General features: G+C 47.8%; 1 protein-coding gene across 2 annotated transcripts in view; it reads right to left on the minus strand.

The window, feature by feature from the left end:
* Nucleotides 1-209: 209 nt before the first annotated feature.
* Ext2 (exostosin glycosyltransferase 2) overlaps nucleotides 210-27331 on the minus strand; it is a 132649-nt gene continuing 105527 nt past the window's right edge. The window contains exons 11-14 of one of the 2 annotated variants that reach the window (NM_001399506.1): nucleotides 12412-12555; nucleotides 9095-9223; nucleotides 7761-7843; nucleotides 210-865 (exon numbers count right to left, since the gene is read on the minus strand). In NM_001399506.1, the coding sequence (NP_001386435.1) occupies nucleotides 727-865; nucleotides 7761-7843; nucleotides 9095-9223; nucleotides 12412-12555 (495 nt within the window). In that variant the 3' untranslated portion in view covers nucleotides 210-726. The remainder of the gene's footprint in view (nucleotides 866-7760; nucleotides 7844-9094; nucleotides 9224-12411; nucleotides 12556-27331) is intronic. The other variant, NM_001107751.2, reaches the window with a different exon arrangement.

Raw genomic sequence — 27331 nt, forward strand, 5'->3', positions numbered from 1 at the left:
CACACCTATGAAATGCCCAGGCTGAGGGAGAAGGACACCACTGCTGGACTCATCACTCTCATGAGGCTCCTGGGTCCTTCTTGATGCAAATGGAGCTGGGTCCTCCTGGCCTCATCTTTCTGGATGGTTGCTAGCACAGAGGGTAGGGTTATATGCACAAACCAAGGAAGGGTCCTTGGATAACCAAGAACCAGCATTCTAGACAGAAGAAAAAGGAGTAAAAAATAATTTTAACCATATCAAAAAGCCAAAACAAAGACTTGTTCAGGGACTGTCAGGACACATCTTGGCAGCGTGTGCTCTGCTGTGTACTTGGGCTCATGACTCGGGTCCCAAGCACAGTTCTAACCCTCAGAGGTACTGGGATCTGTAGCACGTTTGAGGTTTGCCATTTCCCCAGAGTCTGCAGATGTGAAACAATCGCATGCCTCTGCTGTGACTCCTGGGATCTGGAGCTGGACAGCTGACCCTCTGAGGCAGCTGCAGGGTCAGTGAGATGGTGAGCTGGGTTGGCAACCCAAGAGCGATAGGCTGGGCTCCAAGCTGCAGCTTGTCCCTGAGGCTCCCTTCCTTTGGCATTTTCAGAGTCCACGGAGATGAGAGGACAAAGCAGGGCTCATAGCTCAAGAGGCTCCAGTGTGTTTGGGGAAGTCTGAGCCAGGCTGGCCTCCTCACCCCCACCGTGAATGTTGTAGGGCTCCTCCACAGCCCTGGGAACCGGTGAGCTCACAAGCTGCCGATGTTGGGGAAACTCTTCAGTTTCTCAGGGAAGTCATCTTTGTAGAGTACAGGGTCTGCTCGGTGCTCCACCACCTTGAGGGGCATCGTTCCGAAGACGGAAGCAAACTTATTGATGCACTCAGACCTGTGGGGTGAACCAGACTGGGATGAGCAGAATGGAAGCAGTTAGCAGTAGAGACAGCAAAGCTCAAGGGAGCCACTGTCCACAAGAGACCGAAGGTGCTGGAAGGGTGTCCGGCCCATCCTGGGCTCTGCAAAGGGCTGTGATGGAAAGCAAGGTGACCCCAGGCTCCTGGTGGGTCAGAGGGAGAAAGTGAATAGGGGATGCTGTCTGCAGGCTGGCGGGTCAAGACATCTGCCCATCCCCCTCAAATTCCAGTCATTTTTCCAACACTGCAGGCCTCAAACCCAGGTGGATTAGCTCCAACAATCCTTAACCCCATGTCTGCCAGCTATAGGGAAGGAGGGTGATGAAAAGGAAAGAGCTTGTAAAGTTGAGGAGGTGGGAGAAAGGGTCTCATCCATGTAAGGCAAAGGAACAAAGGGATTGGTGACTCAGAATTTCAAGCAATAAGCACCTAGCTCCCCAGTACTCATGGATGGAGTTCAAGCAATGAGTACCTAGCTCCCCAGCACTCACGGACGGCCTGTAAATACCCAGCCGAAAGCATGCCTTTCTTACAGCCCAAGCTCTCAGAAGGTTTCCTGTATAACTGGTGTGATTTTTATCACTCCCACACTAGAACCAGGACCAAGAGCAATTTGGTGACAAGAGCTGGACACAGCAAAGCAGGTCTTCCTCTGCTCTCCCCAGGCCCTCAAAGCTGAGGAGAGGATCAGTCAGGCCAACAGAGTGTAGAGGGGGAAGCAGCCTGGGAAAGCTCTTTTGAAGCTGGGGCCCAGAGGGATGGATTTCAGAGGGTCAGTGCTGGCTTAGGCAGCTGGCCCTGAGAGTGATGGCAGGAAAGGCTGAAGAGAGCACGGTCACAGGGCAGGAGCTCACAGGACACTCACCACCACCTCTTTCTGGAGGTGCCATAAGCTGCTTCCACAGTATGTAAACAGAGAGGAGCTCTGGGCTTGGGAAGGTGGCCTTTGTTGGGGTCATCAGCTCTTCCCTGCTTTCTTACACTTCTGAAAAGCTTATGCCATGGAATCATGGACTTATGGCCACCAGTGTCAACAGATCACCAACACCACCAAGAGGTAATGTTCATTACAGCCTTCACTCAGAGCGAGGGACAGCCCCAGGGCTCAGGTGCCTCCTCTGTCCCAAACTCTAATGGCGAGGCTGAGACACTAAGAGGTTAATGTGCAAAAGCTAAAAGTAAAATAAAATAACATTAAATGGGCCACAGCCAAACCCAAGGTTCTAGCTCTTGAGACTAAAGACTGAGTGACAAGACCCAAATTTACTTATTAACCTGTATGGCCCAATAGGAGGGGTAAAAGGCCACAACTCCAGAACCTCTGCTCTGTGCCAGATAATTTACCTTACATCTTACTGATTTCTTAAAGCACTCCAGTCCCATTTTGACTCTCTTGCCCAAGGCCTGAGTTTATATTAGCCTCATGTCTTAGGTGAGGAAAATAAGATTCTGAGAGGTTAACTAAGTTGCTGGAGAATGATGGGCTAGCAAGTAGTGGAACCAGGATTCAAATTCAGGCCAGCATTCTGCTCTCCTCAATTCTGGGCAGCTGGGTCTCAGAGGCTGGCATGGGGAATGCCTCAGGGAGGCTAGAGGAAGGGTGACATCTTTCTCTCTCTCTAAAAGAAAGTTTTTGAAATTACCTTACTAACTAATGGGCTCCCCTAAGGCTTTCATACATCCTTAGTTTTGGCTGAATTCCCCACTACCCCCTTCTCTCCTCTCTCATCCTTGCTTTAACCCTTTAATCCCCAGTTTCCCCCCACTTCTTTCATTTTACGTGCATTCTATGGAATTACCATCCCAGGATGGACAATATTACTCCCAGAAGATATGGGTCATTCAGTGAAAACTGCCACACAAGGTATGGGATGTCTTCCTATAAGTTAACAGTCAGTAAGGTCTCTCTAACAACACAGGCCACTGCCCTTGATGACCCACCATAAAACCACATGGTAAGACCTTATTGCTGAAGGCACTATTCACTGTGGATGTAGGACAGAAAAGTTAATCTCAAACGGACAGGGACACTGTCTCCCTGTCCACTGGCTTTCGTAGTGTTGGGAGTGCTATGTGGGCTCCAATGTCAGACATGTCCACTCGTGCAATAGTGTCATGACTGTTATAGAGTAAACTAACCTGTGGCTCTCTAACTGGACTTGAGGCCTGCTTCATAGGAGGGAACTTCGTACCTCATACAATCCTGGTCAAAAGCCTAGGTAGAACCTGGCCAGTGTAAAATGATTATTATTCTGATAAATGGTCATGCTATCAAACTACCTTCTAAATATTTTCACTTATTAAAAACCTGGGCTGCTCTCTTCCTTGGTCAGAGAAGCTTCTTTATGCCGTGGGCAGAAGTCAATAAAGTGCTGAGTGCTCAGGTCTAAGCAGAGCACCTGTATCAAGCCCCTGCCTCTGGCAAGGCTCAGGGAGGCAGACAGAGTGTAAGAGCCAAGGGATGGGCAGACAAGCAGTGGGGCCTTGTCTTCTGCACATGACGTAGTTATTGCAAATATGAACTCAAGTAGGTAGGGTTCCTTGCACAGGACCTGATCAAGAGGAAACCAGCCAACCCCCCAGGATTGATGGGGTATGTGAACTCCAGGCCCTACCCTTTACTGGGAGGTGCTGGCAATGGACAGTTGCTGGGTGGGGTAGGAAGACTCATTCTTTATTGAAGATGCAAGCACTGGTAGATTTCCTATGTCCACTGGACAGTCTCACACCCATGGCATGGGCAGCACTAACTGAACTTAGGGGTTATAAAAAAAGACCTATACTTGGGGGGGGGGGCAATCTGTTGAGGGGAATGGGCAGGGATTTGGAGGGAAAGAGGTGATAGATTTGATCATATTTCATTGAATGCAGCATACAATCCTTGAGAATAAAAGGGGTTTAAAGAGAATGAAAGACAAGAGGATAAGCTGACCATGCCAAGGAGCTTCCTGATCTTTAATCACAAGGCCAAAGCAGCACAGGCTAGCCTGAGTCTCTCTGCGGTGTTTGCACACAGCAGCAGCTCATTACTCTTCCTCCCCGAGGCCAGTGCAGCAGCTCTGTCTGCATAAAAGGACTGCAGCTCTTGCTGGGTGGGAGTGACTCACAGCACTTTGAGGAGTATTGATGACATCTCTGTAACCAGATCTGCCAGTTGCCCAACTGGCGAGCTGCCACTGGGGTTCAGGACAGCCTGGTTGCAGTCACTGCCCAGCTGCTTGGGCAACTGTCTCTTTCCTCCCTGTAGTCTGTGCTGGGCAATCGACACTGGGTCATTCTTGACAGTAAAGACCCTTGGCTGTCTACTTTCTTCTCCCACAGGGCATCTGGCTGGGAAACAAGCAGACTGAGGTAGGCTGAGAGTGTGACTGGCTGTGGATGGCTCACAAGAGTCACACTGTCAAATGTCCAGCCAGCCCACGAGAATTCCTCTCCTAGTGTTCTTTTCCAACCAAGGGCTGCACACTAAACTGCCAGGTCTATGTCTACCTGCTGCACGTGTCTAGGGAAGAGAGGATTATGGGCTTTATTTTCCTGTCATACACAGAGCCTTTTAGACACTGTCAGGGCAATGAGTGTAAAGGATACTGCAGGGCCCAACCCAGATCACAGGTTTTCAAGCATGTATTTACTTTAGTCCCTAGTATGTAACACAGTGCTTAGTACAAAGATGACCATATCTGTTTATAGGCTTTTGGCTGGACACCATAATTTGATATATAATGGAAAAGCTGAAGTTCAGGTAAAACAAGCCAACTTCCTTAGGTCAGACTCATAACTGGGAAAGACTGGACATAAAACTGCTTTAAAACAACACTGTGTGCCATGGCACCCTTGGCAAGGATTCTGGTCAAAGAGAACAGCTAAAACGTCTCCTCCTTTAGGATCTAGAAGCCCCTGGAAATAGACTTGGAGGAGTAAAAGCTACTTTTCTACTTAGTGGGTAGTCCTCCAAGCCTTGGACTGAAGAAGCAGACCGAACCCCAGGCCCCGACATGAAGTCAATGGATGGTGAAGCAGTTTCTAGGGCCCTGGCTGGTGACCGTGCGCTGTGCAGCGGGAGCCGATGCCGAGCAGAGCACGTGGAAGGCTCTTCTGTGAACTGGCTCCTGGGCTCCAGATGGCCCAAACCATCTTCCTTCTTCCAGCCTAAGTACCTGACTTCCTAACCTGGGACTGACCTCTACCTACAGAGCTTTGCTCACAGTTGACAATGCGTTTGAAATCTGTCTGTCTCCCTTTGTTCTGTGACCTGCTGGCTGAGTTACTCTCTGCTTTAGGTCTCCAGTAAATAATTAAGTTCACAGAACCTGTCCCTGTGTGTATGTCCCTTGCAGCTTTCTTGTTTCGGGCTCTACATACCCTGTCTTTCTTTCCTCTATGCTCTCTTTGACTTTCCTAAGTCGACTGCTGTGTCTGGGCAGGTAACTTCCATCCGTCTTCATTTCTGCTGCCCTGCACAGAGGACAAGCCCTCACAGCCACCCATCCCACTGAGGTCTCCCATGGTTAAGTCTCCTGCTGCATCCATTGCCCTGTTCAGGAGACAGCATTCACCAACTCCTCACCCTCCTCTTGTATTATCTGCAGTGAAAGATCCTGTCATTCTTCTTGACTCCAAAACCCAAGTTACTTCAGTCACTACCTTCCCACACCTACATATGTGGCAACAAAACTCTGGCTTGTCTTCCTTAGGAAAATGGTGGGCACTTTCATTTGTGATTCAAATTGGTAGTCCACTTGTCTCTTCAGTAATCTTTCTCTCTTATAAGCCACTTAAAATTAATCTCAGAGCAATTCCTTGAGTAAGTTAGTCCCCTAGTCAAATCCTTGGTGGCTTCTCAGAGTCTGAAGGAAAAACTAAAGCCCTTTAATTGGAAGTTCAGTCTTTGCAGCCCGGTTCAGAGCGAATCTCTTTGTGCTGCCAAACCAACCTTGAACATGTTGACCTGGCCTCTAACAGTTCCCCTCCCACCGACTTGATTATCTTACTCAGAGGATTGAGGTCCTGTGTGTGTGTGTCTGTGTGTGTCTGTGTGTGTGTTTGTGTGTCTGTGTGTGTGTCTCTGTGTGTGTGTCTCTGTGTGTGTGTCTGTGTGTGTGTGTCTGTGTGTGTGTGTGTGTGTGTGTGTGTGTGTGTGTCTGTGTGTCTGTGTGTCTGTGTGCTATATGAGTGCAGGTACCTCAGAGGTTACTAGATTCCCTGAAGCTGGAGTTGGGTGTGGGGAATTGAACTGGGGTCCTGGGGAAGAGCAGAAAGTGGTCTTAACTGCTAAGCCATCTGTCCAACCCCCTGGTGATTTCTGAAGCCTCCCTTCACATTTGTCACTTTTGACAAAATTGTTCTGAATAACCCACCTGGTAACAACAATCCTGTCTTGCCTCCCCTTATTATAAACTGCACTTCCCTTGGGGGGACGCAGATTAGGTTTTATATACATATAATGGCTGCTGTGTAAGCCGTTGTTGGTAAATATAAATCACTAAGTTGTACAAAGTGACTGTAACTCTCAGAACGTATTGATTCAACACAGGCCTGTTTCCACAGTTCTCTTCTGAATCAGCCTCCATGGCTCCCTGCTCAGAGCACGTAACATCTTCCTAAGTGCTCTACCCCTGCCCTTGACACAGCTTTAATCTGCTATGCTCTCATGCTACAGAAGAGTTGCTAACCTCAGCATGAACTCCAAGGCTGCCAGCAGGTCAACTTTTCTCCCTTTGCCGTACTGTAACCTCCATGTTAACTGCACTGACAACCACTTGTCCTAATGCTGTGAATTCTCTCCAACACAGGGAGTAAGGTAGGTTTTAATAAGCATTTTGCCTACTCTGATAGAATTACAACTGGAGCCTCTTCCCAATGAGTTATGGTAGATAAGTAACTCTGCCATCCTTACAACATTTACAGAGTTACAGGGAACACTCATATATGATTTCACATCAACTGTTGGTAAAGGCCATAGCTCTGAGTAAGATATCTCTATGTGGGAGCTAAGGAGGTTATTTGGAGTTAGAAAGAAAATATCACAGAAGCGAATACCAAGTGGAAAGTGTCTGGAGTGTTTTCTTGTGGCTATGAACTTCAGAAGTGAACTGTCAGCAAATACACATGCTGACTGGTGGGGACCTGCACTGGAGGCCTCCTCGGAAAGGCTACTGCCGCATTCTTGGAGTACACTTGGGTCCCTTGACAACCATGCTTTCGGCCCCAAGGTAGAGGGGCATCTAAAAGAGTGAGCAGACTCAGGAGCTGTGAAGGCTGGGGACGGTGAGGGTCTAGTACAGATTCTAGGGGTCTGGAAGAAAGACAGGCATGACATGGTTCTTAGGATTCTTAGCCCAGGTGACATGCCTCACCAAGTGTGATTGCAGAGGAACTGACAGGATGGTTCAGTCACCCTGCTGTTCCAACCTTCTAAGCCTGGCTGTCAATCCTGCCCTTGGCAGGTGCCATAGTGGGGTCAGCGGAAGCAGTTGGTCTCTGCTGGGTTGGCTTTAATTCTTTCTAATCAAGCATTACTGTAGCACCGAGCTATTACCCAGAGAAGCAAGCCTGTGTTGCCTTGGAGACAGCTCACTCCATTCAAGTGACTGCAGACAGTTGACCACTCTGTCTACACACAGGATCAGCTTCTAGAGCTTAAGGCCAGCTATATTTTTCAGACCCTTCCAGCCATTACAAATTGAGTGAGTAGCATCCCAAATTAATTCGCTGGGTGACCTGGGTTTGAACTAACTCAATTCCCACAGTGCAAAAGGAGGTGCTGGCTTCTAGCAGCTGTCCTTCTATCTCCAACATAGACCCATAAACAGGCTCAGGCAGGGAACATGGATGTAGGCTAGGGCGGGCTTCTCTCCAAGGTATGCTCACCTCTCTACCATGTGAGTCTGGTCTAGTGAGAGTCCGTCGATGGCTGTGCACTCAGGACACTTGAACTTCTTTCTTGGGGTTACCTGATGAGGAAAATGAGATACACCTTGCTGTCAGTGCCAGGACTATAAAGCCATATCATGATGCCACTGTGCTGTGAGCAGGGGCAGCTTGTTCGTGCATACGCATATGCACACACACGCACACACCTCAGCCTTCCTCCATTCAATCTGGGCTGCCTCAGCCAAGGACAGAACTCCCAAGGGCCCAATAACAGCCCTTGGAGGGCTTTTGCCTTCTGTAACTGGGAAGAAGTCGTGATGACAAGCTCCTTAATTCCTGTTTAATGACTGTTTTCTCACTGCCAAGGTCCTTGTATAAACACCATTTGTTCTTGCAGTCATGAGGGCGATGAAATACAGCCTCCCACAACTTACAGCCAAACCTTAGTTCCAACAGGCAGCCTTTTGCCTTCTCTTGCTAAGGCCCAGGGCTGGAGTAGCACCTCTCCTGGTGTTGCCGGCTCACTCCCAATTCCCTTGGTGGGGGTGGGGGTAACTAACCAGCCCTCACCCTGAGACTCCTCTGCCCTAACTCCTCTTAACCCCATCCACAAACCTGAGACTCTTGGTGATCGATCGTTCTAGCAAACTCAGGAGAGGCTGCTCAAAATGGGGGTAACTGGGAAGGACAGGAGGATGAGCACACTGACCAGGTCAGGACTCATATCTCCATCCACATAGACTCACATCCTCAGGAAGTAGCCACAGCTAAGCACATGTTGAAAAAAGAAGCTTAACATCTGGGGTCCCTGAAGGGCAGCCCTCACATCTTATAATCTTCCACTTTTCTTGCAGTTCCTTGCCTTCTGAGTCACTCAGGGACATGAGGGGGAGTCAGTAAGATGTCACCCATGTTATCAGTCTAAACTTTGAAGATGGTGACCCTTCCTGGCTGCAAAAGTCAATTTCTCACTGCCCAATTTCACATGGGTTTCTAATCCAGGAGATAAAGACGGTTCTGTCCATGTGAGTGGACTTCTACAACTGACCTGTAACTTGGGGTTTGATTATAGCAAACACAGAGTTTCAGGAATAAAAAATGGTATCTTTTCAGGCCCAAAGACTTTTTGTTTTTTCAGCTTTTCGTATGCTGTGGCAAAGGTACTTCAAAATCATGACACTTGGATCTTTATAACTAAGGATCAGGACAACTGTACAACCATTCTATTCTCTGTGCAGAGTCAGCACCCATTTACAGTTCCTACAGCTTCTCTGGGTCAGGGAACAACACTGGGTCCCAGAGAGCCAAGTAAGGGTGGCATGGGCTCTTACCTTGATGACAGCTTTCCCTGTGACATTGGCCACTAGGAAATTCATGGCAATATCTTCACAGTTCATGTGAGCATCTACCCAGTTCTTGATGTCCCCAGGCATTTTGTAGGTATACAGGTAATTAAAATACTGTTGCATGAGACAAAAATGAAGAAACATACAAAAGGCAACTCAGTGGTATAGGGACAAGATTAAACACAAGACTTTACTGGTAGGGAGGGCAAAAAAAATTAAGGAGCCCAGTGCCTTTAAAATGGGCCAGTAAGATGGTTCACAGGTAAGCCTGCTGTGCACTAAGGCACACATGTGTTGCACACACACACACACACACACACACACACACACACACACACACACAGAGGGGGAAGGGTATTAAACAATAGGAATGTGCTTTTTTTCATTAAGATCTACTTTAATGAGATTCTTGGGTAAGTGACAAGAGCAGATGGACTGCACACATGTGCTGAATTCCCCTTTAAAGTAAAAACATGCAAATAAATACAAGGCAGACAGTTTATGAATATTACATATAATAGATCATAGGTGTATTGTAAAATAAATACTTCCACTGTCTTCCCATTAATGTAAAGTGTGAGCCAAGCCAAACAGTAAGGATGCTCCAGCAGGGCTTTCTGTGGGCCACGTCCTGAGCTGAGAAGGAAGGCTTGTGAACAAGAACAGCCACAGACAAGAGCGAGGCAAACTTGAAATTACCCAAAGTGAACTAGAAATGAATGGGTCAAAAATAATTAGCTTGTGTGGTGGTGTGCTCCTCCAGTTCCAGCCCTGGGAGCCTGAGCCAGGAAGATTGTGAGTTCAAAGCCAGCCTGGGGACCTAGCTAGATCCTGCCTCCAAAAATAAATGTGTGAACAGACACTTGAATAAGTACTTACACTACTGAGATAAACTCCCGAAGTTACAAGCAGTAGTCTATTTGGTTTGTTTTATTAAGACCAAAACCCATTTCTTGACCTAGAATTTCAAAAAAGAGGGAGCAGCAGTGATACCTGACCCCACAACAGAGCAGCAAGGAGCTGACAGGCTCCACACTGCAGGAACCGCACTACAGAGCTCCGCACGTTTGCTCCCCTACTGCTGACGATGCATGGGTCATTCTTTTTAATGAATCCCTATGCTTCCAGGGAGAATGCCAGAGCTGGGCTGAATATTCTAAAACCAAAAGCACAGCCCCAAGCTTACCCTAAAGAACAGTCAAGGGATGAGAGTTAAGAGCAGCCACTGCTTTTGCAGAGGACCTGGGTTCAGTTCCCAGCATTCACATTGTGTGACTCACAATGGCCTGTGTGATCCAGCTCAGGGGATCCAGTATGCCTGGGCTCTGCACTCAAATGCATATGCCCTCTTCCCCCATATCTACATCGCTAAAAGTAATAAAAGTACACCGTTTTGTTTGTTTGTTATTTTTTGAATAGGGCTTTTTTGTTTGTTTGTTTGTTTGTTTTTGTTTTTTTCTATATAGCCCTGGCTGTTCTGGAACTAGCTCTGTAGAGGCCTTGACCTCAAAGAGGAAAAATCTTAAATAAGTCAAACCTATGAAGTACTGAGTCTCAGAACACACATGGCAACTGTCACCTTATCAGAAACTGGTCAGCGTTTACATAGTAAGATTCATTCTGTTAATCAAAATAGCTAAGTTTAATTTTCTAAGGGCACTGTTATGCAAAGGAAGGCAAGGCAGCCAATTTTGTGTCTTGTTGGCACTGACAATATAGGAATCTAAAAAAAAAAAACCCGGAAATTGCTCTCTCTGTTGTGATTTTGCCTTTAGGAACCTATCATAATGGCCACAAGCACAATAGTTATAAAAAGGATATAAACTGCTACTTAAGCATTGGATATTAGCATTCTCTGAAATAACAAAAATTAAATAACCAAGGTAGAGAAATACATATATATATATATGTATATATACATACATACATATAATTTAAGGAACATTAAACCAATTATGCTACTAAGTAACTGTTTTTGAATAAAGATGAATGGTATGAGGAAGCACTTTAATAATGAGCGAATAGGCAGAAGAGAATGTGTACAACCATCTAGGTGTGTGTGTGTGTGTGTGCAGAGGAAACAGAAGGCCAGAAAAGCATCTCACAACCACGCTCCAAGTGACACAGTCAGCAGCTCTTCCTTACCTTGTTGATAGGGACCTTTGGTGCTTCCATATTGACAAGGAGTACCATACAACATGGCTTTTCTAAGCCTTTTAGGTAACACATTTTTCCTAAGCCCAGTGAAGGCCCCAGAAATTAAACAAGTGAATTAAACGGGTGCTGCACCCATGCACACTGCGCCCACACCTTCACCCTGTGATAGAAGGCTGCACCCATGCACACTGCGCCCACACCCTCACCCTGTGATAGAAGGCTGCACCCATGCACACTGCGCCCACACCCTCACCCTGTGATAGAAGGCTGCACCCATGCACACTGTGCCCACACCCTCACCCTGTGATAGAAGGCTGCACCCATGCACACTGCGCCCACACCCTCACCCTGTGATAGAAGGCTGCACCCATGCACACTGCGCCCACACCCTCACCCTGTGATAGAAGGCTGCACCCATGCACACTGCGCCCACACCCTCACCCTATGATAGAAGGCTGCACCCATGCACACTGTGCCCACACCCTCACCCTGTGATAGAAGGCTGCACCCATGCACACTGCGCCCACACCCTCACCCTGTGATAGAAGGCTGCACCCATGCACACTGTGCCCACACCCTCACCCTGTGATAGAAGGCTGCACCCATGCACACTGCGCCCACACCCTCACCCTGTGATAGAAGGCTGCACCCATGCACACTGTGCCCACACCCTCACCCTGTGATAGAAGGCTGCACCCATGCACACTGCGCCCACACCCTCACCCTGTGATAGAAGGCTGCACCCATGCACACTGTGCCCACACCCTCACCCTGTGATAGAAGGCTGCACCCATGCACACTGCGCCCACACCCTCACCCTGTGATAGAAGGCTGCACCCATGCACACTGTGCCCACACCCTCACCCTGTGATAGAAGGCTGCACCCATGCACACTGTGCCCACACCCTCACCCTGTGATAGAAGGCTGCACCCATGCACACTGCGCCCACACCCTCACCCTGTGATAGAAGGCTGCACCCATGCACACTGCGCCCACACCCTCACCCTGTGATAGAAGGCTGCACCCATGCACACTGCGCCCACACCCTCACCCTGTGATAGAAGGCTGCACCCATGCACACTGCGCCCACACCCTCACCCTGTGATAGAAGGCTGCACCCATGCACACTGCGCCCACACCCTACCTTGTGATAGAAGGCTGCACCCGTGAGCACCATGGATACCTCATTGGTCCACTCAGACTCATACTTCCACTTGTTCATCTCGTGGTCCCAGAGATGCAGGCGGCCAGGGTAGCCCACCAGCCGGTCAGGAAATTCCCGCCAGACCTAAGGAGAGAAGCACATCAGTGAGCCACCCCTCGCTGGGGTCCCCAGACTGGCCTTGGCAGACTCCTGGGGTCAGGACAGTCTTCTGAGGATTCTGCTGGCAGGCGCTAGTGATCCACCAGTGTTCAGAGACAGGGATTTTGATTTCTTCTAGAATGTCATGTGCATGCTTGGCCGTTTCAAGTCATGTAGAAGAAGGGCTTGCTGAGTAGTGCCTATGCTAGCTAGACATGAAACTGGCGGCCCTGTCCTCCTTTGCATAACTTACATTTAGAAAATTAAACTTAGCTGTTGGATAAATAAAATGAAGCTACTCCCATGAATACATCACACTCAGAGTGTGAGTGGGGTCTGACAGGGTGGCAGCTCTGTGTATTCTGAGAATCAACACTTCATGAGTCCATGCCCTGGAGCATTCTGGGAACAACTGATTTCTATATTTAGGAAGGGTCCTCAGAGTTGATACTTTGGATGGACAGAAGACAGTACACTAGACAGACATCCAAGAGGCATGTCTGGTACTTTCTTCCATGTGTTCCCTGTAACTTAGTTTGACCTTTAGAAGCAAGGAGGGAGCTGAGGGGTGGCTAAGTTGCTTAAGTACCTGCCATGAACACACCAGGATCTTGAGGGTTCTTGAGATCCCTAAAACCTATATAGGGAAAAGGCAGGAACACAGCGGCCCCTCTAGCCACAGAAGAGGAGGCAGTGACAGGCAGACCTCTGTAGCCATTTGGCCAGCCGGGCTGGGTAAATCACTGAGTTTCAGGCTCAGTGAGAAAGCTTTTCTCAAAAAATTAAGGTGGAAATGGATCAAGGGAAGACACCAATGTTGACTGTGGACACTACACCTGCACACCCACGTGCACACAGCCACACTAATGAGTACACATGGGACCACGTAAGATGGCTCAGTGACTAAAGGTGCCTTTCACCAAGCCTGGTGACCTGCATTCATCCTGAAGACTCATGTGGTAGGAGAGACATGGCTCTTGCAGGTTTTTCTGACCTCCACATGCGCAGCATGGCACACTCACACCACACCCACAATGAATACATTAAAATGTAATGAAAGTCTTTTTTTTTTTTTAAACTAAGCATACACCACTTCCCCAATTCCCACCCCAGATATAATAAAAGGCTCAATAAGCAGGGACGATTTTGCTGCTTGCCCCACCATGATGCTCCTATCTCCTCTGCTGGCTCAACCTTCAGCAGAAGTCTAAAGGACAGCACCCTCAAAGGCCCCACTTATTTCCTCACTCTCTTTAGGGAATCTCACATCATCCTAGCCGCTCAGATGCCCAACATCTTTTGGGCTACTCCCACCTGGATCAAAAAGTCTCTCTCCTAACATGCTGTGCAGTACTGTACTCTGAGCAAGACATGGCCACTACTTTGTGATCCGAACAGCTGTGGTTGCCTGCACCAGCCCCTTACCAGATCAGGCCTTCAAGTTGAAGTTCCTTCATAGAGAGAAGGACTGGGAAGGTCAGCAGCTCTTCCCCTGAGATTCCAGCCACTTCCTATCTCCTGTAAGCCCCGCCCAGCTGTATACAATCCTTTCCGGGCTGCCTGTGGTGGCAGGAGGTGCTGCTGCATATGGGACACAGAAGGTTGGCTGACAGGGACTTCACCTTAATACTGCTTTTTGTAAATGGTCAAGTGTGCAGGGTTGGGACTTTTCTGCAATGCAGGTTTTTGGGGTCACTCACACTCCTGTAAGCCCAATAAAATCAGTTCAGCAAGACTTGGGTAGAAGGGCTCCGTCAGTTTGACCACTGGTATAGTCCATCTAGGACGCTGTTTACAGGAAAAGTTAGCAACTCTAACAGTGGCCAGAATAGAACTCGATTCCTAGCCCAGAAAGATCCCTTAAGCTTCTCTACCTTAGTAGCCCACACCCAGGCAGCCTTTGTTCTCCTTTCTGGATTCATTACAAAGTCCTGCTGGCTCTACTTCAGGCCACCTCTAACTGCTACTCCTGCCATTCCCTGGATCTCCAACCAGATCCCATGACGGCCACCTCTTCATCCCCATGCTGCACCTCCTGTCCCTTCAAACTGTGACTTGCCCAGCTTCTCTAACTGGACCAGTCTAGAAGTCCTATAAGTCCTACAAGTCTTCTGAGTAACTCAGCCAGTATGCTCTGTCCTATTGTTTCATGAAGATTTTTATTATGTGCTTATCTATAGAAGCAATATACGATCATATTTCAGAGCAGCAAGCAGATCCCACCCAAGCAACAACACTGAATCTAAGGAGGACATGTAGGTGCCCTTCTCTAGGCGCAGCCAGGGTGCTGGCAGCTGCTTCTCTCCTTTGGGACCACCTGGGGCTCTCATAAGGGAACCACACACTGGGGGCTTGGATCAGAAACTACTCAAGTAAGGGAAATATGGGAATAATATTGTTATGAGAAGCCTAACACAGTATTTATATTTTATTAAAATTGTGGTACATCCCATAAATAAATAAATAAATAAATAAATAAATAAATAAATTGCAATGGTTGATCTTCAGTGGACATTTGATGGGATTTAGGTTTGCTCACTTTCTAGGAGGATATTTTAATTGTGTAAAATTACCCACCCTGAATATGGTTGCCATTTTCCCATGGGTTCTGGTCCTGGACAGAATAATAATAAATTGAGCTGAATACTCAAAAAAAAAAAAAAAAGAAAAAGAAAAAGAAAGAAAGAAAGAAAAAGAAAAAAAGAAAGAAAGAAAAGAAACTACTTAACTGCAGGCGACTAGAAGCACGTGCTGTGTCTTCCGGCACATTTTCCTAGCTTAAGCAGCAGCTCCCTCAAAAGACACTCTTAGCTTCACACAAATGCCACCTGCAGCCGGCGCCCCATCACAAATGCCACCTGCAGCCCCTGCTTCTCTTTGTCAACATCTCACTTGTGCTATCACCTCAGTTATTATTTACGTCTCTCTAGGAGCGCTCCAGTGGACTGAGACAGAGACTCTTACTCACTGTGGTATCCAGGCCTAAAGACCAGCACCATGCACACCATAGTACTCTACACTCACTGCTAAGGCACAAAGGGGCTGAGACCAGAGGGGAGTCCTACATTTTCATCATAGCCGTAAGAGTGCACACAACCACTCTGAAAGAGGCATGCATAGCACATTCCACTGGTTAGTGTCAGTGACAAACTTGAGCATCCCAAGTGTGACAGGCACAGGAGCAGTCTCCCATCCCAAGTCACATGTTGCAAACTGCTTTTCCAGAAGCTGGGGAGGGACACTGTTTCTTCCATCATCTCTAGTTTTATGGAACACCTAACCTGCACTGTGAGCATGGGAGTCATAAAGAGCTTACTGTTGTATGGCATTGGTGCACCTAACAGGGCACTCACAGTCTTGCCCTCATTAACACCATGTTGTCACCAACAGAGCTAATGGGCTACAGACAACACGATAGCTGCAGACAAGTGAGTCTTGGGCAGATAGTTCCCAGGCCATGTGAGCTGCTACTCATGTGCTCTCTCCTATGAGGTGTGTGTTTCAGCAGATTAAAACACTGTGATGCTATTATAGGTTTAGAGAGGGAGGGCAGGAAGAGTTGTGTAAGCTGTAACTTCGGTCTGTGAGCCAGGGCAGCCCTCTTTCCCTCAGCATTAGTGAGTCAGCACCTTGCAGGCTAATCTGCCTCTGTGGACACGAGTGCATCTTTAGCTCCAGCACACAGAGCTAAGCAGCTGCAATGGCAAGATGCAGGGATGTGTCCAACTCGCCTGCATGGCTTCGGGGGGGGCAGCTGCCTTCCTGTTGACTTGGAACTAACACTGCTGTACACTGAAATCAAAGAAAGGCCTTCCCCCACCTGCAGCCACCATCCATCCGTATTATATCTCCTTTTATTATTATTGTTGCTATTATCTGCTCAGGTTTAGGGCCAAACACTGTTAAGATTTCAGTATGGGATTCTCCCAGTTGGCTGAAGTCACTTACTAACTAACCTTCTTGGCCCAGACTTAATCCATGACACCGAGTCACAGACTAGCAACCTACAGTGTGCTGAAAGGCACAGGAGGTGTCCTGAGTCTTGGGTTCCTTTCCTGAGCTCTGTCCTTTCTGAGCCCCTCTGTCTTTGACTTACTCTAGGCAGCTGGATCCAATCAAGATGCCATCCTTGTCACTTCATCTATAACTCGGCAGCTGACTACAGGATCAAAACACAGGGAAGCAGACGGGAAGGCCCTCACTAACCAGCGGTGTAGGGTGTAGAAGCAATCTGATTATGCACATGGTAAAACATTTCCCCAGTCAGAGCAACAGTGCCCACTCCACGCCCTTTTCTCGCTGAGCACCCTGCTCTAATCCCACTCCTCTCCTCCAGGATGAGAGCTTTACATTTGTCTCTGAGACCCACCTATCTTGCGTTAGTTCCTACTTTGATCCAGCCACAGGCCTTCTAAATAGCACCCCGGTGGACATTTACTGGCATAGTCCTGAGGATCAAAGTCTGTAATAATCTGGATTTTCTATCTGAACACACATTACAGATTCACAGTATTCACACAGCTGCTCCTTCTGTGATCATCACCCCCAAACACTTCTCACCAGAGAGGTTTTCTGTTTTCAGCACTCATAGATGCAATTACCTGGGCTACTTTCTACTTTCTTTAAGACAAAACAAACAACTCCCCAAACCAGAAAGCCACGAGTTCTTCTTTGGCTTCTCACAGGATAAGTCGAAGCAGTTCTACCTTTGTTTTAGTCTCAATAGGCAGCCTAACTAGACCCTTGCACCCACAGACACTGCACAGGGGCATATGACCACTTAGATTGCTGCCCCACTGGGCCAGTCACCATGGTTGGTTTCTGTCTGCCATCTGGATTAGGTGAGCATTAATGTCCTTTTCGGGCAACAATCTGCTATGTTCCCTGCTCTTCACAGACTGGTTCTAGGAATGAACCTATCCAGTGTGATCTGTTTCAGGCTGTACATTTCCGAACAGACTGGCTCCCACCAGTGAACTTTGTTAAGTGACATATACATTAGACCAGCCCATAAATGTTCCTGAAGAGGAGATGTGTGCTACCTTCTGAGCCAGCCTGGGGTGTACAGTTAACCTCAGGAATCAGAGAAAGGAGAGGAAAGATGTGGCCACATGTGGTGTGCATCTGGAGGTGCAATCCTGACACCAAAAGCAAAATAGGCACGCTGCAAAGTGGCTGTTACAGTCCTCCCTTCTCAGTTCCACACTGCCACTGGACTATAGGGATGACACAAGCTCCAGGATGACTGAGACCAAAGTACAGGGAGAAGAGCTAAGGGAAGCCACAGATGGTGCATGCCTGTAACCCTAGCAGAAATGGCACAGGTAAGAGGCAAATGTGCATGTGTATGAACACGGTTCCAAGGGTGTCCCACTGGGCTATGGTTTCAGGTTTTTCCTTGCCTACAACTTCTTCTGAGTTGTGTCAACTGCTAAGAATCATAGTGGCACAGAACCCTATGAACTAGCTCAAACCCTGTGGTCCCATGCTTGGGTGAGCCAAGGAAGAGCTGAAAACAGTCAGCAACATGCAAAGACCTTTAATGAGTGGTCTCTTCTCTTCAGGCTCTGTCTTATATGCTGCCCAGATGTGGAGATGGTAGCTGGCTGGCCTCCATTAAGAAGACAATTACAGGATTCATATTCTCTCTCTCTCTCTCTCTCTCTCTCTCTCTCTCTCTGTGTGTGTGTGTGTGTGTGTGTGTGTGTGTGTGTGTGTGTGTGTGTCCATTCCTGAATGCACATATGGAAGACAGAATATTGGGTGTATTCCTGAGACAAGGTTCCTCACTGAACCTAGAGCTAGGCTGGTGGCCAGTAAGACCCAACAACCCTGTTTCTTCTCCTTCACCAGAGTTAGGATTATGGACATGTGTGGCCCCACACTGCTTGTTATGTGGGTGCTGGGAACCAACCTGGCTCCTCATAATGGCATGGCAAGTTTGGCTAGTGTGCTTCCATACCCGGCTTTCTCTCTAGGCCCCAAACGCATCTTTTACACTTACAACTTCCTGAGTTGAAGTGCTAAGGGGCAAGGCAAGTGGTTTCTCTCTTAGCTCAGGCTCTGCATTGCACCAGTAGATGGCAGTTTGTCAGAAGATGGCTCTTTGGAAAGCCTTGGCTCATACCAAGGGCACAAGAGAATGCTGACTAAGTAGGGAAGCTCAGACATTGTCACCTAGGAGCTTCCTAATGCTGACTAGCATTGATAGATACTTGCACAAACACAGTGTATTCCACAACCAACCTGAGATCACCTCAGTCTGCCTGAGGAACCCTTTCAAGCCATAGCAGAGTTGTTTAAAATCAACCAAGCAGGAAAACTAAAAGCACAGGGAATTTTGGCAGCATTCTCGTCTGTCCCAGTCTGCCTGAAGGGTAGGGCTTTGGTATGGGTACATGATGTGCGCTTCTTTTGAGTGGCTTCTTCAGGCCCAGGGATGGGCTGTGCTTAGCTACAGAGAACATGGGATTGTGTGGTGTCCCATCTTTCACTGCTGGTCACTACTGGGAAAGCATTTCTGAAAATGGTGGCTCTGAGAAACTTGCCCTATCCTTGAATCCATATCTGATCACCTACGGGTTCGAGAAGACTCAGACTGGGTGATCAGAACTATGAGGCCCTATTCAGATTGTTCCCGGGATCTGCAGCCTTCAAGATCATCTGGAAGGGAGAAGCCATTCCTCCAGTTACTCAAAGGTTCCTCCCAAGATGAAAAACCTGACCTGCGGAGGAAGTGCCTTCAAGGCTTCATGGTTAGGCTGCGCCTATGTGGGTCCAAAGTGCTAAAGCAGCCTGTGTGTGTATCAGGACCTATGGCTTCCCAGCATCCTCAGAAGTACACCACCACCTTGAGCTCAGTCCCTCACCTGTGAAACCAGACTGAGGCTAGTCTACATCACTCAGTGCCAGTATTCTTCAGCCTGTGTTGTGACGGGTACTGTGAGAGCTACAGAGCTCACTGATCATTCAGGTGGACAGCAGAGCAAGGTTGGGAACAGCAAGGAGACATGACTGGGGGCGGTGAGGGTGGGGGAATATGACTGGGGACGGTGGGGGTAGAGGGACATGGCTGGTCTTCTGCTCCCATCAGTACTGATCTTTCTAAAGCAGAAGCTTTATTGTGAGTGTTTCCATTTAGAATCAGCAGCTCCATACTCGTGGCATGAAGAGAAGCCCCATCAGCTGTGTGCAAGCCAGTGTGTTTCCACAACACATCTGAGTGCCTCCTGGAACCTCAGATTCTAGGGCAGAGGAAGAAGCACAAGACCAAAGAAGCCAAATGAAAGATTCAACCTGACTGCTCTTCTTCATGAGGCAATGGATCTTTTCTGAGAGATGATAGAGGAGGAGAGGAGGGTGCAGGTGAGGGGCTGGGAGGTCAGGACTGGGGTGTGCTGAAGCTAGTTCTGTGCCCAAGACCACTACCCCATCCCCACCCACTCCCAATTTTTTTTCTTTATTTCCGGAGTCTCAGGTGTAGTTACACTACTTCGTGGCCTGGTCGTAGGAGGCTATTCAATGACATTAAAAGCACGATGAGCAGGCAAATGGCAGTTTCCTTAAATCCTGCAGAGAGGACAGGCAGACTGCTTTTACTCAGGGGACTGTTACTGAGGCTTCAGGTTTCTGCACTGGCTTTGGTGAAGCTGTCTCAGTGACTGCAGATCAGGGAGGCCTGAGCGCTGTGCAGAAGTGAGTTTTGCTGCCTCCAGCAGCTGCTGGGGTGGCTCTCATCACTTTGCATCAGGGACGATGCCAAGAGCAAAGCTGATGAGTGCCTCCGTTTTTTGCATGCAGAGGAAGAAATGATACTTGCAAACTGCTGAGCTTCAGGGACCTTCCTGTTTCTGCCTCTCCAGCTCTGGGATTAAAAGTGCAAACCCAGCTTTTGTATGGGTGCTGGGATCGATGTGAGGTCTTCACATTTTACAGTGCGCACTTTACCCACGGAGCCCAGCCCATTGTTGCTGCTTTGTGCTGTTAGAGCTTTGGGAGGGTGTGCTGTGTGCCCTCACATTTCCGGTGCATGGTCCTGCGGCTAAGTGTTACGTCTCTTCTGCTTGCTGCTGCAGCGACTCCTTCCTGGTGGGGAGTCTGTGTGTGCCCTCCTCTTTCTGTCTGGATGGCTGGGATTTTACTGCTGACTTCTGAAGAGTCTTTGTATGCCTGACGTGTTTACTTCTTGGTTGGACATGTGGTTTACAAATATTTTCTCTGTCTGTAGCTTGTTTTTTCATCTTCTTTACAGTGTCTTTTAAGGAGCAAAATATTTTTATTTTGAAAAGACCAATTTACCAATTTGTCCTTTTATGAACTAACCTTTTGTTGTCAAGCTTAGAACTCTTCTCAAACTCCTTGAAACTGAACCCCCACCCTACCCCAAACCCAGTTTTGTGCTTTACATTTAAGTATGTGATTTGCTTTTGGCTAATTTTGTAGAGGGTGTAAAGTTTAAGTAAAACTTTCCAGAACTGTTTCCGAAAGACCCTGCCTCTTCCTGGAACTGCGCTAGTACCTTCTGTCAAAAGCCAGCCTGTCCTGGTGCACCTCGGAGTGTCCCACACTTCAGGGAGAGGCACGTGTCTTGTTGACATGAGGTTTTCACCTTCCGGGGAAAGCAAGTGGTACGCTCACTAGGAAGTGAGCATTTGGGGAAAGGGCTGAGGGTAGAAAGAGGACTTGTGGATTGGGGACAGAGAAGCAGAGACAAGAAGAAGCTTCGAAGGTTTCATTCTATAGGAGTAAAGTTTAATTACAAAGTTAGGATGGATCCCCATTGCTCACAGCAAGAACAGCATAAAATTCCTCTCTGCCATTTGTTTACTGGCTGGTAGGTAGAAGACCAACACTCCACTGCACAGCATTATGGGGACATACTCCAACAGTTCTTTATAATTCTACTCATAGGGAGTCAATTCAATGTCCAAACCTTAACTCCAGTCAGTCTGCAAGTATTTACTGTATAACCACTATGAGCCAAGAGTCTAGGCAGAGAAGGGCTGAAAGAGGCACCACAATCCCTGCTGAAAGGACCACACGACCGCCAAGGTTTGTTTATCACCAAGCCCGGCATCTCTGTTGCACACGTGGTCAGTGCTCTAGTTGTGAGAAGCGGCCTCTTCTTTCCCTTCCAAGAAATGAGTGTCAACGTGTGATTATGACCTCCACCCAAACCCTCATATCTTCAGCCCAACTCAAAGGCTACTGGGGAACCAAGAAGTATTACTTTTAAAGGTTGCCAAGTTTTGATCTAAACCAGCCAGCAGACAGTAGCAAATACACAGCAGCCATGATTAATGAGAACCCTAGGCACCCATTTCCAGGCAGCAAGAAATAAATATGATCTGAGAAGCAAGCAGTACATTTCAGGCTGAAGAGGTCATCTTGCTTTCTAGAGATTCATCCCATAGTTTGGGCATCTTTAAGGGCAGAGGCCACCTTGAGCCTTTCAGCATTTTCTCCCTCCTTTCATACAGTACCAGGTGTGAGAGGGATCACAAGCCTGTCTTAGATCCAGAACTTGGCAGGCTACAGTTGTGTGCTCTGACAATGAAAGGCGTGGTCCCATGTTTGGGAAGCCTTCTGTAATTTTCTGGGGAGCTCCAGACACTGCCCTCATGGGGAGCTGGGCGGCTCAGGTCCTAGTGCTGTGGTTTTTACTTCCCCTGTGCCTACAGCACATCCTGCCTGAGCACCTGGGTCTAGCATCTCTAGCAATGAAGGCAGGCAAGCGGTCCTGGAAGAGAAGTCCCTCCCACCCGATAACTATAGCCAGAGTCTGAAACTCTGAATTCCAGAAGTGCCAGAGTTCCCTGTGATCAATCTCAACGAGACAACAGGGAGATTGGAGACAATAACCCTCAGACACAAGAATCTGCTCAGGGTTGTATATCACTGCAGATGGCTCCAGCTCAATGGGGTGCGGGGGGCGGTAGGGGTGTTTGTTCAAGCATCACACTGGCTCTACCTAAAAATGGCCTTCCCATACTGTAAGCATGAGTTGCTGAGGCCTAGGGCTGCTCAGGAAAGAGCCAGAGCTACCACCCCAGCCCTGTCAAGCATTCACTAACCTGCCTCCCTATGAGTGTGTGGGGAGGAGACACCTTGGACAGGGAGACCTGCAGTGCAAGCATGACCCTCCTCCTTGCGACAGGGACAGCCCTCCAGTGCTGTCTCATTAATGGTTATGTAAACACATCCTGAACTTGCTTTCATCTGCTCAGTGGGAAGACAGTGTCACTTCACTATAATTCCCATCTGGGTGCTTTTCCAAATGGTTGGCTGTTATTTCAATGTTCAGCATATATGTGTGTGTGTGTGTGTGTGTGTGTGTGTGTGTGTGTATATATATACACATATATACATATATATATATATATATATATATATATATTCCATTTTTTGTTTGACTTTTTCTCCAGTGGGGCTTGGGTGCTTCAGAAGGGCCTGGCAAGATCAGGCCATACCACAGCATCTCTACTTCACCTCCTCACCTTCTGCCTTGTCTCTGGATGTCCTTTCAGCAGCGCTCACAGCCCTGGTAGCACACACGAGCTATTTTCCCTCCTGTCTCATGCAGGTATAAATCAGTGCAAGCTGGACAGGGTGAACAGGTCTGCAGGCTGCACCCCAGGAGCTGGAGACACTATGAACAGGACAGATCCTGCCTCTGACTACTGTCTTCCCATGTCTGCCTGGGGAAGTGAGATCCTTCAGGGGGTACTACTTGGCCATTCTGTCTGCTAAAGACAAGAGTATGGTTCACAGCAACTCTTAGGGCATTTAAAAAAAGTAACAATCAGAGGCGACAGACAAGATATTCAGACAGGCAGACAGATGTCCTTTACAATATAATATTGATGCTATGTCCAGGCTCAGGCACGTGGGCTCTTGTAATGGTCTACCACCAACAAGAAGATAACTGGAGACAGTTCTCAATCCAACCAGTCACTACTAGCTAGACCTAGAAAAAGTCCAGGAATCTGAGGTAACCAAGTACCAAGGCCTGGAAATCTGAGGTGCTGATTCTTACCAAAGCCTGTGATGTCTCCAGTACCCAGATTACTCAAGCACCGTTCTGTGTGCCTTGTTGTGTGAGTTCCTTGGGGAGACAGAAAAGAAAGGTCTATTCACCCAAATGTTCTAGCTCGCCTATTTGGCTGACAGACCAAAGAAACCTTCTGTCAAGGTTGTCTTGGGAAGTTGTCTGGGGTTACTTACTGGAGCACAGACAACTCACTAAGAGCTGCAGGTCTGAAAAGCCCCACCCACCCAGTCAACCTCCTACCTCCTGCATATTCTAGTACCCAAGGCCATGGAAGCAGGGACAGGGAGTGGTGACCTCCATCTCAGGGGAGTGTCTTGTGACTTCCTACTCCTCCCTACGGAGTGTTAGCAGCCTCTTCATCTCCACAGTCTGCGAGCAGCTTTGTTGTTCTGTTTAACTTGCTGCTATGAGCATGGGACAAGGTATCTGTGGGTCACCACAGCCTCTCTGTTTCCTGATGGTGACTGTTATATCCAGCTGAGGAGAAACAACCTCTATTTCAATTCTTTCATGGATCCCTCCGCATTTGTCTCAGCTGTATAAAAGCTCAGTTTTGCAGGATCCTAGATAACTCAAAGGCTGAGCCTGGCCACAAGCCCACAGCCCACAGTAGGGTGTGCCATAAAGAAAAGTCTTTATAGAGTGCCGTGGATCTCCAACAAGCCTGGTTGGACACGGCTCCAGGCTAGAATTGGGATCCTGGGAAGGTAAGCAGTTACTTCCAATCAGGAGGCAGAGGACCACACAGAGACTCCCTTTGCACTCTCTTGCTTCCAGACCTTCCCTGACAGCCCAAAGCAGTATAGGGAGCTCACATGTCTCTTACATTATTGCTTCACCTTTGAAGGTACTGACAAGCCTACTTTTAGGTGGCCTGTTTTCTTCTGTAGCCATTGTAAAGAGACGAAGAAACCCAACTATTTAGAATTGCAGATTGTACCCTCTCCTCTGCTGTCCCTGGATGCACATATAGCTGGCTGTATTTTACTAATTTTGTTTAAAATATAAATGTCATTGTCATACCACCTCTGATGAATTCAATTAGCCAAGTCCCCCCATCATTCATTAAATCCATGCTCTGGGCAAGCAGGCCCTGTTCTCCTGGGCTCTCCGATCATTCCAACACTCAGTCTCCAGACTTTCACCACCTGGGTCTCACTTGTTTTCCTGTCTCCAGTCTCTGTCACCACAAATTTATCCTGGGATCAACTTCTTTTAACACACACCTCCCAGGAGAGACTTCAGTTAGCCTTAGAGTCTGTCCATCCCTCCCTCCTTCCCTCCCTCTCAGCTGCCCCTCTAGCTGCCTAGCTACCTAATGTCCACCCCACCCCACAGCCCACACTCACTCTCACTTCGGAGCCTTCCTCTAGATGACTCTTGCATCAGGAAGACCAGTGGGGGAAGGAGCTATGAGAACAAAATGGGACAAGCCCGTTTGCTGTCTTCCATGATCTTTTGAAAATATATAGTTGCCATTACCTTGGGCAGCTGTGAAAAAAATAATGTAAATAAGTTCTCACAATTTATTAGCACCGAGAGGCTTGAACAGCCTCTGCCATCTCTGGATGCTGAGCGTCGGTTGGCCCGTGCCTGACAGCACACAGCCGCTCTGTTCCTTCCCACTCCTGCATGGAGCCCTAAGTCTATATTTATAGCCAACATCATTAGTCAGGAGCACTTCACCTCTCAGGTGAAAAACGTCCAACACTTAAGTGCCACTAATAATTTTTTATGGTTGGAAATGTGGATCAAAGTATGAAAGGGAAAATAAATCCACAGGTCTGTACACTCAGCCAAGTCTCCACGGCTCATTTTCAACCACATGTTTTAAACTGTCTCTTAGAGACGGGGAGGGGAGTAGGAAGAAGTTGCTTTTTATTTCCCTGCTCTTTAGTGTCTGAAATAAAAGCAGACGGACTATGGGGGAAAAATATCAAACATCCAAGTAACATTATACCCTGCTACTGTTCCCTAAGGAGTCACTCGCAAATGAGTATCAAGAACTGAATAGATACTTTCCTGGTAAAATACATAAACAGATAAATAAATTATCCCAGGCTGAAAAGAATCTCCCATCTGGTAGCTCACTAGAGCTTGTCAAACAAGTCAGAAACATGCAGGGCCAGAGATGATCATTCCTAGCTCCTGACTGCAGGGCTGGAGAAGAAGGGAAAGTTTCCCAGGGTCCTTTGCCTTCCAAGAGGGAAAGTAACCCCACTGAGACAGGCAAATAACCCATGCTTTCTTCCAAGGAAATGATTATTTCTAGTGCTGGATCCAAATGTCTGTGCACTCAGGTCACAGGACTGGAAGGAACACTGGCCCAGCCTCTCGCTCTAGACTTTATTCCTCTGTACCACAGTGTTACACGGTCGTTCTTAAAGACGTAAACTGACCTCTCTGCAGCTCTCCAGGTCCTTGGCAGCAAAGCAAAGAGGAATAGAGTGATCTCTGAGGTCCCGGCACATTCTCACTATGTTTCTTCTGAGCACAACTAGAAAAGCTAACACATGACATACAGAGATCTGAGCCGGTCACCTGATCATCAATGAGGCCAGGGCTGGGTCACACCTGGAGTGAGCAGCCTCATCTGTGTTTTGTGTCACCTAGTTCTGCTAAGATTCAGCCAAGGCCAGGATGAGCACCACAGGGCTCTACAAACTTCCTCTTGGAAACAAACTGCAGGTCATACTTGGTTCCCAAGCTAATAATACAGGGCAACTTCCTCTGTCACTCGCCTCCTGTGAATCTTTCTTGTCTTTGGGACATGTGTGTTCTATGAGCTGGCCTGTAGTCTCTGCCCTATAACCCATAAGCATGGTGTGAAGGTTACTTCACAGTGGTCTACGTCAATCAAGCTTTCTAGCTCTTTGTCATGCATTGCCTTAGTGTACCCAATCATGTGTGGAGACAGTACAACTCTGGCCTGGGCCTGCATGCCACACCTGAGCAGAGGCACTGTCAGACTGAACTAAGCAGACTCAGTCTGAAGGTTCTAATGACATAACTGGGACCTTCCCTCAATATCTAGTTAATGTGCTGGTTGCTCTAGATGTTACTCTACACACACACAACACACACACACACACACACACAGAGAGAGAGAGAGAGAGAGAGAGAGAGAGAGAGAGAGAGAGAAACACACCATAAAAAAAAAAAACCATATACCTGATGTAGCAAAGAGGGAATGTCAGTGCATGCATATAAATGCATATATATTAATATTAAAACCAATGATCTATGCTATCAAGTAAAAAAACTAGAAAAAAACCCCACTGATTCAAATTTACTAATGCAGAGTGGTGATTAGCACAAAACAAAACATAAGAAAGCCCAACAAAGCCAAGCCAATTCTCTGAAAGCACCATGACAACTGATCTAACCTGACCCTAGAGCACACTTGCAGACCAGCAGTCGGAGGCAGAGGCTGCAGGATCATGAGTTTGAGGACAGCTTAGGTTACAGTTCAAGCCCCTGTGGGAAGAGGAGAGGGGTGTTGAAGAGAAAAGGAAAGAAATGACTAATATCAAGAATAAAAGGGATGCACTATCCCATATTCTAGAAGCTACTGTACATTTACATAATTTATCAAAACAAACACAAGACAGCTGAGCAAGTCTGACTGGTTCTGGACACACTAGGGAAAGCAAAAGTGAGGCGGTGAGGCCCTGCTTGGGGATGAAGTGAGTGAGACAGGAAGGGAGGAAG

This window comes from Rattus norvegicus, chromosome 3 (genome assembly GCF_036323735.1).
Source record: "Rattus norvegicus strain BN/NHsdMcwi chromosome 3, GRCr8, whole genome shotgun sequence".
NCBI lineage: Eukaryota > Metazoa > Chordata > Mammalia > Rodentia > Muridae > Rattus > Rattus norvegicus.